General features: G+C 35.5%; 1 protein-coding gene across 1 annotated transcript; it reads left to right on the top strand.

Moving 5' to 3' along the window:
* Window positions 1-6522: 6522 nt before the first annotated feature.
* Window positions 6523-13872, top strand: LOC143609865 (AP-5 complex subunit mu-like). The gene is made up of 7 exons (XM_077084503.1): window positions 6523-6621; window positions 6714-6830; window positions 7355-7666; window positions 10558-10841; window positions 12397-13289; window positions 13389-13445; window positions 13521-13872. Exons 1-7 carry the CDS (start codon window positions 6548-6550, stop codon window positions 13638-13640), a joined length of 1857 nt encoding a protein of 618 aa, XP_076940618.1. The 5' UTR covers window positions 6523-6547; the 3' UTR covers window positions 13641-13872.
* Window positions 13873-14184: the final 312 nt, after the last annotated feature.

Here is a 14184-nt window from a genome sequence, read left to right on the forward strand (position 1 = left end):
GGTTTAAGTTCATACAACATCATACTATCATTACCTCGGGTCGGTGCTTGGTTTCCTTCTTGGTTTCGGTTTAAAGAAGGGAAGAGTCTAGAGAGAAAGCTTAAGTGTGTGTTTTGGTGGTGTATGGAATATGTGTAAATGAGGAATTAAATGGTGATTAAGGGTTTATATATTTATGGATCATGGCCTTAAGCCCATGGTCTTTCCTTTTTTCTTTCCTAACCCAAGTCCATAACCCATATTCATTTACCCAACACTAGCCCAACTCGTATTCTATTTATCTTAACCGATAACGACCCACTATAAAATAGACGAAATTTATTTTATTACTATAACCAAAAGTAGGATGTTACAACTTACTAGTAAACCCTTGGTAAAACCAAGCTTTTGAAGCCAAGTACTTGGAAGATCTAGCAAGGTATTCATTAATAAACAGTGGTCCGAGCATCTTTGATGGAATTTAAGAATTATCCTAAGGACCCATCGGGCAAGGTTCAACTCCAAGCAAGCTATAGTGTCACCAAGCACACATTGCTTTGCTAATAAGTTTTTCACTAGCAAAGAGTTGATAGGACCTCAGAAGAACAAGTTTGCTCGTTGGATCATATCGAGCAAAGTTTAATATAATCAAGAAGATTGAAGTCTGCTAGGTGAGTATTTTCTAAGTAAAGTCTACCCGGAGAACTGTTCCCGAGCACACTTCAAGATTACCAGGTCTACTCGTAAAGGACAAAATGGCACAAAGCCTACTCGGAGAAGACTAATGTAACAAAGTCTACCCGGAAGACCTGTTTTTGCACTTAGTATAGTTTTGAATATGTAATTTGAATATGTATCAATCATTAGGGTTTCTAAAGGAATGACAGCTGTCAGGAGGTGGCAGACCTATAAAATGAATAATTTAGGGCACGCCTCCTGCGGCAGACATACAGATTTGCCACTTTTACACTTTTCAGATAAGAAAGAATATTCCTGTTTGACTGTGACGGTTGTCCTAGATTATTACTGAAAATACATTCCCGACAAGAAACCCTAATCGATTAACATTTGTATGAATCAGTTTATATAAATGGAAATCTTTTGAGTTATTGTTCGTGTCTGTTACTTTTACTAACCTTTTTAGCAACAAGTTTGTTTGTTTCTGATTCCGCCATTAACAAACAATAATCTTTCCTTATTTAGCAATCCGTCATCAACCCTCTTGTCGACACATTTAATGTGTGGGTTATGACATTGTTGTGAGTATTGAGTGGCTAATCGGGACCGACATACTGGAAAACGATTAATCTTTATCTACATTACCGGAATATAGAAGATGGTGGATGGTGGAGTTGGTAAGATGAGAGAGAGAGAGAGAGAGAGATTAAAATGATTAGGGTGAAAGATCTTAAGGTTTAAATATAGCGTGTGAGATAATTTGACAATAATAGGAAATGAAATAGATGACTTGACAATAATGTGGCATTAATGCGGAGATGTTAGTTGAATGACATGTGAACAATAGGTTTTGTTTTGATAAAATTTGTTAGATTAGATTAATATACTTAATATTATAAAAAGTAACAAAATAATATATTTATGTTATCTGCAATATTATAATTGGAAAAAAATATAGAAATTAATTATTAAGAAATAGTATATGAGTTGAGCTTGAAAAGCTAAGGGGCTGTTTGTTTCAGCTCTTAATGGTACCATTCAGACCTGAACATCTGAATCGCTCAAATTCAGACCGTTTGTTTTGTTTAAAAATTTCATCTGAATGAAAAATTAAGCATCTGAATCGCTTAGATACATAAAGAGTCTTAATGAAAACATAGACAACAATAACCCTAACCTAATACACGCTTCTTCTTCATCTGTTATCCCTCTCCGCCCTCAACCTTCCAATCAGCCTACCTCCTTCCATTTCGGTGCTGCTGAAGTGTTGCTTGCCAATCAGTCTTTCTCATCTACTATCCTTCCCAACCCTCAACCAGGTAATTGTTTTCTTCAATAGCAATTTGAGATTTTTATTTTTGAAATTGAAGAATCATTCGATCCTTGTTCTCTATCTGCTAAGCATGTATAATGTTTGTGTGTTTGTATTTATAATATGTATTAATTAGATTTATAAGATTAGTCATAATTTTTAGAGATTAGGGTTTCAATTAGGGGTGATCTTTGTTAGAGATTAGGGTTTTAATAACTAGTAATGAAATTACTGATAATGCTATAAATTGATTGTAAAAGAATTAATTAGGTAACATGATGAAATATATATATATATTGAACTAGCATATATGCAGGTTGAGTGGGTCGGGTAACGAATCAGTGATTGGGTAAAAATACTACTTAAAGTTTGTATATTTGGCAAAATGGATGAGTTAGGTTAAGCGGGATAACGGGTCAAAACAGTTCGGTCCATAAAACGGTTTGAAATCAAACCGGTTTAGGACCCGAATAAACCGATTCGATCCAATCCAGTTGAAATTAAACTGAACCGCCAATTTATACCCGGTTTGAGAACAAACCGAACCAGCTGGTGAACCATTCGGCTAGAAGTTCATTTACTTAATAATAAAAAAACAACGAAACAAGAATGCTATAATAAATACTTTCTATAATATCAAACAACGTTTACATCAAAGAAATAATTTTTTTTAATGGCTAATATTTGACACCACATGAAGTCATAAATACCGTTAAACGAGCTGTCTTGTGAGACCGCGCCTCCCGCATTTCCTCCTGCAGCCACTGCATGTGCTGCTTGTGAGACCGGCGTCCCTTCTTCTGGACCCGAGATGACTGTTGCTACTGCTGCCGCAGGTCATTAGTCTGCTGCATTTTTTGTACTTGGTCTGCAAATCTACATTTATTATATTAACTATTTTGATTATCATATGTAGGTAAGTTGTATAAAATAGAAGCATTACAATTAATCTACCTCACTAATAAAAGAATGGAGTTTTACCAAACTTTTTCATTTACTTTGGTTAGATTCTGGTTTGACCCGAAAACTTGAACATTTTTTGCACTGACCTGTTTTAATTAGCGTTATATTTATTTATAAAAATGGGCAAAAAAAATAGTTTGTTGGATAACCAAATCCATTTTTCCTTGTGATATGGATTCGGGTCGAGACGAGCTGTCTTTAAAGTAAGAATCAGTTTTATGAGTTTGAGTCGATATGATTACATATATAAAGATATTAAAACCACATATAAAGGTAGCTGTAACAAGAATTTGTAACTAAATCTTCTATTTGCAATAAGAACTACGGTAGTGCAAGCAACCCAAGAAAGCCATATATCATTTATTTGTTGCAGTCAAGTTTATTCATGTTTTGTATTTGCGTTCATATATAACAGCTAATAGTTTGATGTTAATGTTTTCATTGTTGATTAATTTATTAATGTGTTCATTTTATTTGCGTTCATAGATATAGATATATAAGTACCGTAACACGATGAAATTAGGCCTTTATTAACTGTGAGTAATGTGGGTGTGGGTCTTTATCTGCTCAACTCTAAAAAGTGTGTTGACGATAAATTAGGCCTTTATTAACTTTGAGTAGATATAGTTATTTTTATGTGTTGAACTCAAAACTTGGTATTAGGGGCTGTACTTTTTTTACATGAGCTAAGCAGGACACGAAAAATATGTTTTACGTTGGCTAACATGACCGGTTATAATCTTATAATCTGGCCCGAAACTGTTTTTAAATCTATGTTTTTTATAAGTCATTACTAAGGGCATAAAAAATCAACTTATATATGTTATTTTTTTTCTTTTGAATTGTTCAAAGAAATGGCACAAAAAAGAACTAGGACTAATTGGAAACTAGAGAGTGCTGACAAAACATTTCTTGAAACATGTATTCATGAAATAACACTCCATGAACTTCAAGGAGGTAGCCTTAAATCAACATCATAGAAGAATGTAGCAGAGAAACTGAAAACAGAACACAAATTTATTGTGGATCAAAAACAAATGAAGAACCGGTACGATTATCTTAAGGCAAATTTCAAGCTTGGTCAAAGCTAAAAAAAACAAAACCGGCAATGTTTATAATCCCGTAACAAACACTTTTAACATGTCCGAAGAAGAATGGAAAATTGAGATTAAGGTATTTCTTTTATCTAAAAAGTCATTATTATTATTATTATTATAATATTTCAATAACATTATAGTTTTTATAATATATTTTTTTCACACAGACCTACAATAAAGTAGAATCTTTGAGAAGTGCGTCACTTCTCTTCCCCGAGTTTTGTGTTCAATTGTTTGAGGGCTCTACTTCAAACGGCTTTGATAGTTGGGGGCCATCTTTTACACTTCCTCATCCTTCTGAGGAAGTTTCTGACCACAATTTAAATAATCTTGAGGATTTCGAATGCACTCAAATGGACTCCCCAACTCAAGGTGTTAGTGAGGAGGCATCCGGTCGGTCTAAAGCGCAACGTAAAGTTAAGGAAACATTTAATTCAAAGCTAATAGAAGTTGGTGACCATATTACCAAGGTGGCAAAGATGTTGATTGAAAAACACAATCTTTCTAATGACATGGATGCATGCATGGAGAAGTTGGAGACAATGGGATGGGGAGAATTTGATGCCAAATATCAAACAGCGCTTTTGCTTTTTGGTTAAAGTGCTGATTTAAGAAAAGTGTGGTTACGACTTCCACTGCCCATTTGTGAGATATGGGTTAAGAATGCGGGAACGAAGTATGGATTGTTTTGATTTTATGTGTCATGGATAGAATTTATGTGGATGTTTTTTTGGATCTTATGTTGGGATTTTATTTTTATTTTTGGATGTTTTGGATATTTTTTAGGTTATGTTACGTAGGATTTTGTAATGTTCGGTTTGTAGGATGATCTTGTAATGTTATGTGGATGTTATGTTATGGATTACCTAGATGTTATCTTATGAATATTTTTTAAATGTTGGCAATTATTGTGACATGTAGTCTATGGACTCGGACGATGAGATTATAGTGTTCATTTTTCTTTGTTGGCATTGGTTAGGGTTAGCCTCAAGAAGAATTGAAAGGATAAGATACCTAAATTCGGCATTAAGCGGTCATGCATATATACAAGAATTGTTGCAGGGATCTTCTACCCAATGTTATGAGATGATGCGTCTTTCACGTGATGCATATGTATTATTGTGCAATCATTTTAAGCAAAGAAATTGGTTGCATAGTAGTAGGTCAATAAGTTTGGAAGAAAATGTGGCTATGTTTTTTATTGTTGTAGGACATAATGAACGTTTTCAAGTGGTTAAACGAAGGTTTCAACACTCAACGGAAACGATTCATAGATGTTTTCATGAGGTCCTAACTGCAATGATGAATTTCGCAAGAAAAGTTATAATTCCAACATCTTCTAATGAAATCACAAATACCTCAGACCGACATAAAAGGCTAAAACAAATATTTTCTAGGTCAATAGGTGCGTTAGATGGAACTCTTATACATGCGGTCGTGCCTGCCGATCAACAAACTCGTTATAGGGGAAGAGGAAGAGGTGAATGCTATCAAAACGTGTTAGCAATTTGTGATTTTGATATGATATTCACGTTTGTATGGGCCGGATGGGAGGGAATTGCACATGATTCAAGAGTTTTAAAAGAAGTTGCATTTAACCCAAATTCCGGTTTTCCTCCCCCCCCCCCACCCACAAGGTTATTAATCATTTTTCAACTTTTAGAATTAAATACATTATATATATATATATATATATATATGCAACCGTATTTGTAAAAAAATTTTGATACACATTTACAGACGAATACTACCTTGCGACGCTGCATACACCAACACTCGTGGATTTATAGCTCCTTACCGTAGTACAAGGTATTGGTTAGCTGATTTTCGACAACAACGTGCGTTAACTAAGGAAGAAAGATTCAATCATGCTCACACACAACTCAGAAATGTTATTGAGCGCACGTATGGCGTTTTGAAGGCTAGATTCCCAATCCTAAAGAGAATGACTCCCTTTTCTTTTCCAATACAAAGAGACATAGTGATTGCATCTTTTGCTGTCCATAACTTTATAAGAAAATGCAATATCCATGATCAATTACTTTTGGACTACGATGAGAACACCATCTTTTCTAAAATACAAGGCGAAGAAAGTGATGGCGAGTTCGTTCACGACATAGAATGGGGTTCACAAGGTGTTGAGTATATGACTAATTTGCGTGACGAGATAGCTACTCGACTAATTTCAAATTAATAAAATTAAAATTGTAAACAAAGTATTAATTTTTATTTGGATTTTAGTATGTTTCCATGAATTTTGAAGTAATGATGTGCAATTTGAATTTTCTATGATTTTTGTCTTTTCTTTTTATAATTATTTATCATTCGTAGTTTTAAACAAAAATATACATTTCATTCAGCATAAGAGTCATTTTTTAAAGTCGCCGTGGAGCTTTAAAAATATTATATTTAAGTTAAACAAGCCAAACAACATTGAAATGAAAGCTGTAGAACAAACAATCCATCCCTGGGTATCATCAATAAAACCCCTTTGGGCAGACAGAAATAGAAAGTAAGTATGGCGAGTAGTAGTTGCTGCAGCATTCGAGGTCTGTGGATCCTCAACAATCAAGACACCGTCGTCTTCTCAAGGTATCTATATCTCTCTAGGGTTTCATACATCCAATTCCTTGGCCTTATGTTCAGTTCTATACCTAACCAACCATTACTTTATCATTACTCAGGAGGTTTTCGGTGGTTGAGAGACGCTGGAGTGTTGCTGCTAAGCGAGAAAATGTCCTCTTCTCTCAACTTCCAACCGATTCAGAGCTCGCTGCTGCGTTTATCCAACGGAAAAAGAGGTTTTTATTTATTCATTTCACTTTGCACTCGCTACCACCAATAATATTTGACCGACACCGATTCCAGTGTTTTAAGTCTTAAATCAGTTCCTACTTGCAGCTACAATTGTTAGAGCATGTTTAAATTGCTATATATTAAAATTCCAGATATGATAACCGATATCTCAAATACGTCTACGGAAATTTAAAGTATATATATATATATATGTTGATTGACTGTAAACATAGGTGTAACGAACGGTTACATATATGCGTGAATAGTGTAATTTTTTATAGATGTAACGAACGTTAGTTAATCCACATATTCTTTTTATATTCATAGATGTAACTTGCATATAATGCATATGATTTTTTTAACAAGGTTATTGTTAAGCGGAGTTCTTTCGGGTTCTCGCAACTCAAGTGAGTTCTCAAAGTAACCATCCCCTACACACATTCATAATACATATAAATGTTTGTGTGTGTGTAACTGTAAGCTGTTCTTAGCGACATTTAACAGATTTGTGAGTTATGGCATAATGCAGGGAAGGGTCTGCTTGTGGGTATGGAATACGGGTCAAACAGTCAAATGAAGGCTCCGATTCATGGGTTGATGATCCAATTATGCGCCATATTGTAAGTCTTCATGTTAAGAAAGAGGAAAATGGGGAAGATCATACGTTATGGCCGCTTATTTTGCATACCAAAGGTCAATATTACATCCTTGTATTGCCCTTAGTTGAACCTGATCATTTGAAAGCATACAACACACTATGTATGAGGTCTGATTGTGGCAATGGTGTTGGAGTTGATGGAAATTTATCGTCACTCTTGCTTCAACTTCCTTGCATCACAGGGTATGGTAAGTTGTAGTTGCAGATTATTTTTTCTTGTCTATAGGATGTTGGTTTGTCTAGTAACTATGGCCTATATGTTTGCAGCCTCTAAAGATATTCCTGTTTTTTCCTGATACAATGAAATTTTGTTTACTGCCGCATTGATTGTTGCTTCGTCGTTGCTTCGTCGTTGCTTCCTTTTTGGTTTCATTAAGTCTTACTGCTTTTGAATATATGGCTTTTCGTATGCTGTGTTTATCTTGAAATGCATAAGTGCATGACTGAAATTGATTAAAGTCCTTTAACCCAAGCATCTAATATTATATGTTAGTTCTTTTAGATGTTTATGGAGTAATTAAACATTGCTAATAACTATTCAGATGACTTCATTGACTATCACATCATCATACGTTTTCTTATAATGGTATGTCGAATTCTATCAATTCTTATGTCTAACTTGTAAGCAAACTAAAATAAAACTATTTTTTGGTGCATTAGGAATACATCAATACATATGATCATATGAATGTTTACACATGCTCAACTCCATATAAGGAAGGCAATTTAATCAAATCCCTAAAAGTCCTAAACTCCTGATACAACGTTACTATTGCAACTAACCTGACTCCGATGGCATGCCTTGGTGAGCACACAAGGTATTTGACTTTGGTATAATAGGTTCACAACTCTTCTTTGTTTAAGTAGGCACATTCCTTTTCAATTGAGATATTTTAATCTGAAGGTGGCGGAAGGTTAATCAGGCATCATGTGGTGGCGTTGATAGCCGAAAGACAAGGGCACATGCACCAATCAGCCGGTGTCCCGATGATTGAGTGTTATGTGTCTTATGTCCAAGGCTTGATTCAAAACTACTATCGAGCCGGGGGTCTCACCGGAAGCAGCCTCTCTATCCCTATGGGATAGAGGTAAGGCTGTCTGCATCTTACCCTCCTCAGACCCTACCATAGCATTGCTATTGGTGGGATATACTGAGTACGATGATGATGATGATGTTGATATATTTTAATCTGAAGAAGTATTTTAATGGGCTTAGATTCTTTATTTGAAAGCAAGTCCCAAGTAAAGGTTTCACTGTTTTGATTTCAACTTCATCACTTATTCACTTTTGGTAATCACTATATCATCACATACATAATAAATAAATTTCATTAAGAACTTGATGATATAAAGAAGTAAAAGTGCATTCAGATTTCGATACTAAGTGTCATGCAGCTCTTTGAAAGCCTTACTCAGTCACAATAGCACTAAATCTCCCGAACCATGCACATGGAGATTGCTTCAAGCTATACGACTGTTTGAACTTGTACATTTTCTTGGGCTCCAATAAGCAATGGCTCCTTGTACAGCTCTTCAAGTAAGTTTCTAAATGCAATAATCTGGTAAAGTGCCCAATTGCAACTAGTAGCAGTCTATCAAATAATATAAACAAACACAAGAAAGTTTTAGGATGAATTAGAAAAAGTTCTAAAATAGTCCACCCCACAGGTAGAAGTATAACCTTTATGAGTGAAACAAGATTTCAACTGAGCCGCAAAACCTGACTTTAACCACAAACACCCATTAAAACTCTATAAGTCTAGAGCCCTTTTTACCAATACATATACTTAATATTCCTGTTAGCTAAGACAAGACTAGGCCTATGAAAACTTAAGGAAGGGATATGGAATCCTGAGATGCAACAAAGAACAATAAGGTGATAAATGATTGTCATTTATCCGTCCAGAGAACAGTCAGAATATCAAATGCCATTAGCTGATGAATAAGGATAAATTGGTTCCGGACGTGTAACCAAAGGATCTGTAGGAAATAAAAGGGAATGTTCTAGAAAAGTGACAATAGTAGACCAGGGTATTGTTTAACCTAGGGTAAAAACTGATGCAGTTTTGGAAGCGATCAATGGCTCAAGAAACTCATGATAATCAAAGACGATAAATCCAACCAAAGGTTCTAAGAACAAAGTTCTTTTATATTAAACTCAATCAAAAATTATTGAAAACGAAACAACCTTCAACCCTATTTATACTAAACTGAAAAGAGATAACATGGAAACACGATATACATAAAATAATAAAGCATAAAGTAACAATTTAAAATAGTTTAGTTAAGTCAAATGCTCCTGCATCAATAATATTGAGTCATTGACATCCTTTATGTATTCACAAATCACAAGTAATCCTAGAAAGCACACTTGTTTGACTGGACTAACTTTCACATATGAGGGACAAAATAATTGCAACCAAATAAGTGAGAATAGGAAGTACATGTTTTGTAAACAATGTGCTGTGAGGGATCTCAACGGGAACTGAAGGAGACATGATTAATGACGAAAACAAGCAATTGGACATTATTAACCGGAAGTGTTTGGACTAATAGAAAGGGAGAACTAGTTCTTTTATTTGGCTCTAGAGACGACAAATCAGAGTGACACAACTTTCTGGAGATGACACGTTCTAAATTTGTTAACATGGATAAAGGAGGATGTCCTAGGGTCATTAACTTGAGATGAGAAAACAAGCAGTGGACCTGGGCACTTGTGTTTGAGTATCCAGAGTGTACCAATAATTTGCTTCGTCATAAGCTCCTGAAAAGTAAACAATAATCTCGGAAGACCAAGATAGAACAACTTATAGCATGATTACTTTTGCTCTTCAACATTAAGTTAAAGGAGAAATCACGAAATCTACTAATCTTGGAAATGATAGGAACCAGGTGTTTAAAAGTTAATTTGGAAAGAAAAAAGTTAGGTTTTAAGTTGAAAAGTTGATATGATTATATATTCAAGTACATGTGTTTTGTAGTTCAGTAAACAAGTATCCATTTAGATGAGAAGACATGTGCTTAAAAACACTAGCTGTAAATACATTAAGAAGGTTTTATGTTTTCTTCTACAGTGCATTCATGGTGGCCCACGTTCTAGGCGACATAATAACATCAGATCTCCCAGAACCAGAAGTGGTTGTAAGTGCAGGACCTTCGGTTGGAGGCTTATTGGATTCTTTAACCGGAAGTATTGGCATCTCTGCCAGACCAAAACCCGTGGCACCGCCAGTTGCAGCTTCCACTAATTCCACTGCTATTGGCAGCGGCTCTGCCACATCAGAAGCTCCAAAAACTGCTCCTAGAAACCTTGACAAAGATGCACTTCGAAGCTTCATCAGCACTGCAATGCCCTTCGGTTGGTACACTTTTATATCTCAAAATTTTAATAATGCTTATTTTCGTCTCCAATATGTTCATCATTACATATAGCTCTGTGAATGAGCCCAGCTGAGACAGGTTGGGCTCGAGCTCAGAATATAAACGAATAACGAACTGAAAAGCTGAGCTCGATCTCAGTTTGTAACACATTCGAGCGGGCTTGTTCACTTTTTTTAAGAATTTATTTTTACTCATTGATATATAACAGAAACAATATAATTATATTTGCTTTCTTCTGAACTTTTTTTATATGTTATTTATTATACGGTTAGGTTCACTACAGACGTCCAAAAAATCTAAGAGCATCCACAACAACAAAAATCAACAAAACGCCACATCAGATTTCAAACTTTTCTAAAAAACTCACCTTCTTCCACAACAAACCTTTACAAACTGACACGTCATCACCTACCACTTTATATCTAATCAGATAAAAATACTTTAATAATATATCAAACTTTATATTTAATCAAATACAAATATACTTTTATAATATTATAATATATTAATGTGTATATTACCTAATCATCATCACCAAGAGAAACCTGCACCACACCTTTTCCCTTTCCATTTCCAGATTTGATGCATCTTCATCGACCTCTCGCCGGAAACTTTATTGATTCAAACCGTCGCCGGAGAACACAAATCAATCTACCCATAGATCAAATCGTAGTGGAGACGAAGATGGCTCTAACTGTATTTCGATTTCACTTGAATATGGATGGAAGGAGAAGATGTAAGTTTGTATGAAAGAGGGGGACCCACGCTCCATGTCCGTTGCAGGTTTGCAGAACCGGACCTGCAACACTCAATGTTCCACAACGGTGGCGTTCGGCTCCTTCCACGTCCGTCGGCTGCCACATCGGATCGGACCTCGGGGCAGGTAGCCCGTTGTGGATGCTCTAAGAACTTCAAGAACTCCCAACAATCAATCATATTATTTATTTTATTTTATGCATTTAATATTATTATAGTGTATTTTTGTCATTTACTATATTTAATTTTGTGATTACATATATGCAATTACAACTTTACATATGTGTAATAACCAACTTACATACACAGTGGCCAATTTTATAATTTCCATATATGTAATCATAAAGTTACATATAACAAATGACAAAACCATCCTCAAATTATGTTAAATATATAAAATAAATAATAAAAATGCTTGGTGGTTGAAAGTTCTTAAAACTATATAGAAATTTTGAAATGAAGCTAACCCTAAATATAGAAGGGAGAATCAAACTTATTTAAATTTTAAACATTTCCATGACTCTCTATTTACTTGAAAAAGGCGCTGAGCCTACAGGACTGTTCAGAAACTTTTTAAAAAGGAAGAGGTTTTTAAGGAACTTCTTTGCTCTAATCAAACAAAATTCAATTAAATTACGGAATAAGTACCAAGGATACACACACACATTGATATTTTGGGTTTAATTTAAACGAGTGAGCCACGAGCCGCCAGCTCGGTTTTTACAAATGAAAGTTTTGAACAACCCTAATTACATGCTACCTGTTTTAACATATAGGTACACCCTTGGATCTTAGCTACTCAAACCTTACTGCAATTCGGACCAATGGTTTCTCACCAACTGACGTACCTCCTGCAGACTGCAAACAACCCGCATGGAAACCGTATCTTTATAAAGGGAAACAGAGGCTGTTGTTCACAGTTCATGAGACCGTTAATGCAGCAATGTATGACCGGGATGAGATTCCCGATAGCTTATCAATCTTGGGTCAAGTTAATTGTCGGGCAGAGTTAGAGGGCCTGCCCGACATCCTCTTCCCACTGACTGGGTTAGACAGTAAACGGATCGAGATATTATCGTTCCACCCGTGCGCTCAAGTTCCTGAACAAGGCGGCGGTGATAAACAGGCCGTGATGTTTTCACCGCCACTTGGTAACTTTGTATTGTTACGGTACCAAGCTCCGTGCTCTATAGGTGTTCCAGTTAAGGGATTTTACCAGCTGTCAATGGTGTCGGAAAACGAAGGCGCGTTTTTGTTTAAATTGTCGTTAATGGAAGGTTATAAGGCACCGTTAACTATGGAATATTGTACAGTTACTATGCCTTTTCCGAGAAGAAAGGTGATTTCATTTGACGGGACACCTTCGATTGGTACGGTTTCGTATACGAAGCATTCAGTTGAATGGAAAATTATACCAAGTGGTCGGGGGGTGGGTGCGAAGAGTATTGAAGCGACGTTTCCGGGTACGGTTAAGTTTGGTCCGTGGAAAAGTCAAAGCTCGGGTGACTCAGGGTCTGGTCAAGGTGGTGATGAAGATAGTGATGTGGAAATTGAGCAGGGGAATAATATGGTTAACTTGGAGGAGTATTTGATGGAGAAAATGAATAAACAGCTTCCAGCTGTTGATTTAGAAGAACCGTTTTGCTGGCATGCGTATAACTACGCCAAGGTATATGAATTTAAGGTTTTATTTTTTTTTATTTTTATGTTTTTTAATCTAAGTTTGTTGGGTAGAGAAAACTATAGTTTATAAAATTGGCAATTTCAGGTTTCTTTTAAGATGGCAGGGACATCTTTCTCGGGGATAACGATAGATCCTAAATCTGTGAGTGTATCTGATTTAAGGTTAATTTATATTTTAGGAAAAATAAAAGGATACTGATGAGCAATTGATATGCAGGTAAACATTTTCCCATCTGTGAAGGTCCCTGTGGAGTATTCTACGCAGGTCCATTCTGGGGAGTATATCTTGTGGAATACATTAGGAAAATGTCAGGTTGCTGCTACACCACCAAACTGACAACTTTTGCCCTGCAAATGTTTGACCGTGAGTTGCATGGTTTTTTTTTTCTTTATCGTATTGACATTGGGTTTATTCAAACTCGACTTAAGTGGCGTGGAACTTTTACTACTTTAATTTTGTTGATGCGTTTTCCTCAACATTTAGTTGTTTTTTTTCGTTGGTCACACTCTTGTCAAAATTTCATCCATATATAAAAGAACTCCAAAAAACATGTGATTTTGTTTGGTCATTCTTGAATTCCTTCAAAAGCATCTTATCTGCGGTTTATTAACGCTTTATGGTTAATTTTAGAAACAACTATGTTTGAGATATAAGAATCAAATGAAAATGTAACGATTATGTACAATGTTATCACATTTCCTAGCAGATCGGTCTTATTGTAATTGTCTTGCATTTTCAAGTCCAGGGTTGCATCATGTAGAGAACATGAGACTAAAATTGATCCACCCTCACACGCAAGTACGCATGTGTATATCTACCAGTAAATTAGTTTTAGAAAGCACGCATGTGGTTGCTTATTGGTTATGACTCGCAAAACATA

The sequence above is a fragment of the Bidens hawaiensis genome, unplaced genomic scaffold (genome assembly GCF_021521415.1).
Source record: "Bidens hawaiensis isolate Kalapana, Puna unplaced genomic scaffold, B.hawaiensis_p1.1 tig00017282_1, whole genome shotgun sequence".
Lineage (NCBI taxonomy): Eukaryota > Viridiplantae > Streptophyta > Magnoliopsida > Asterales > Asteraceae > Bidens > Bidens hawaiensis.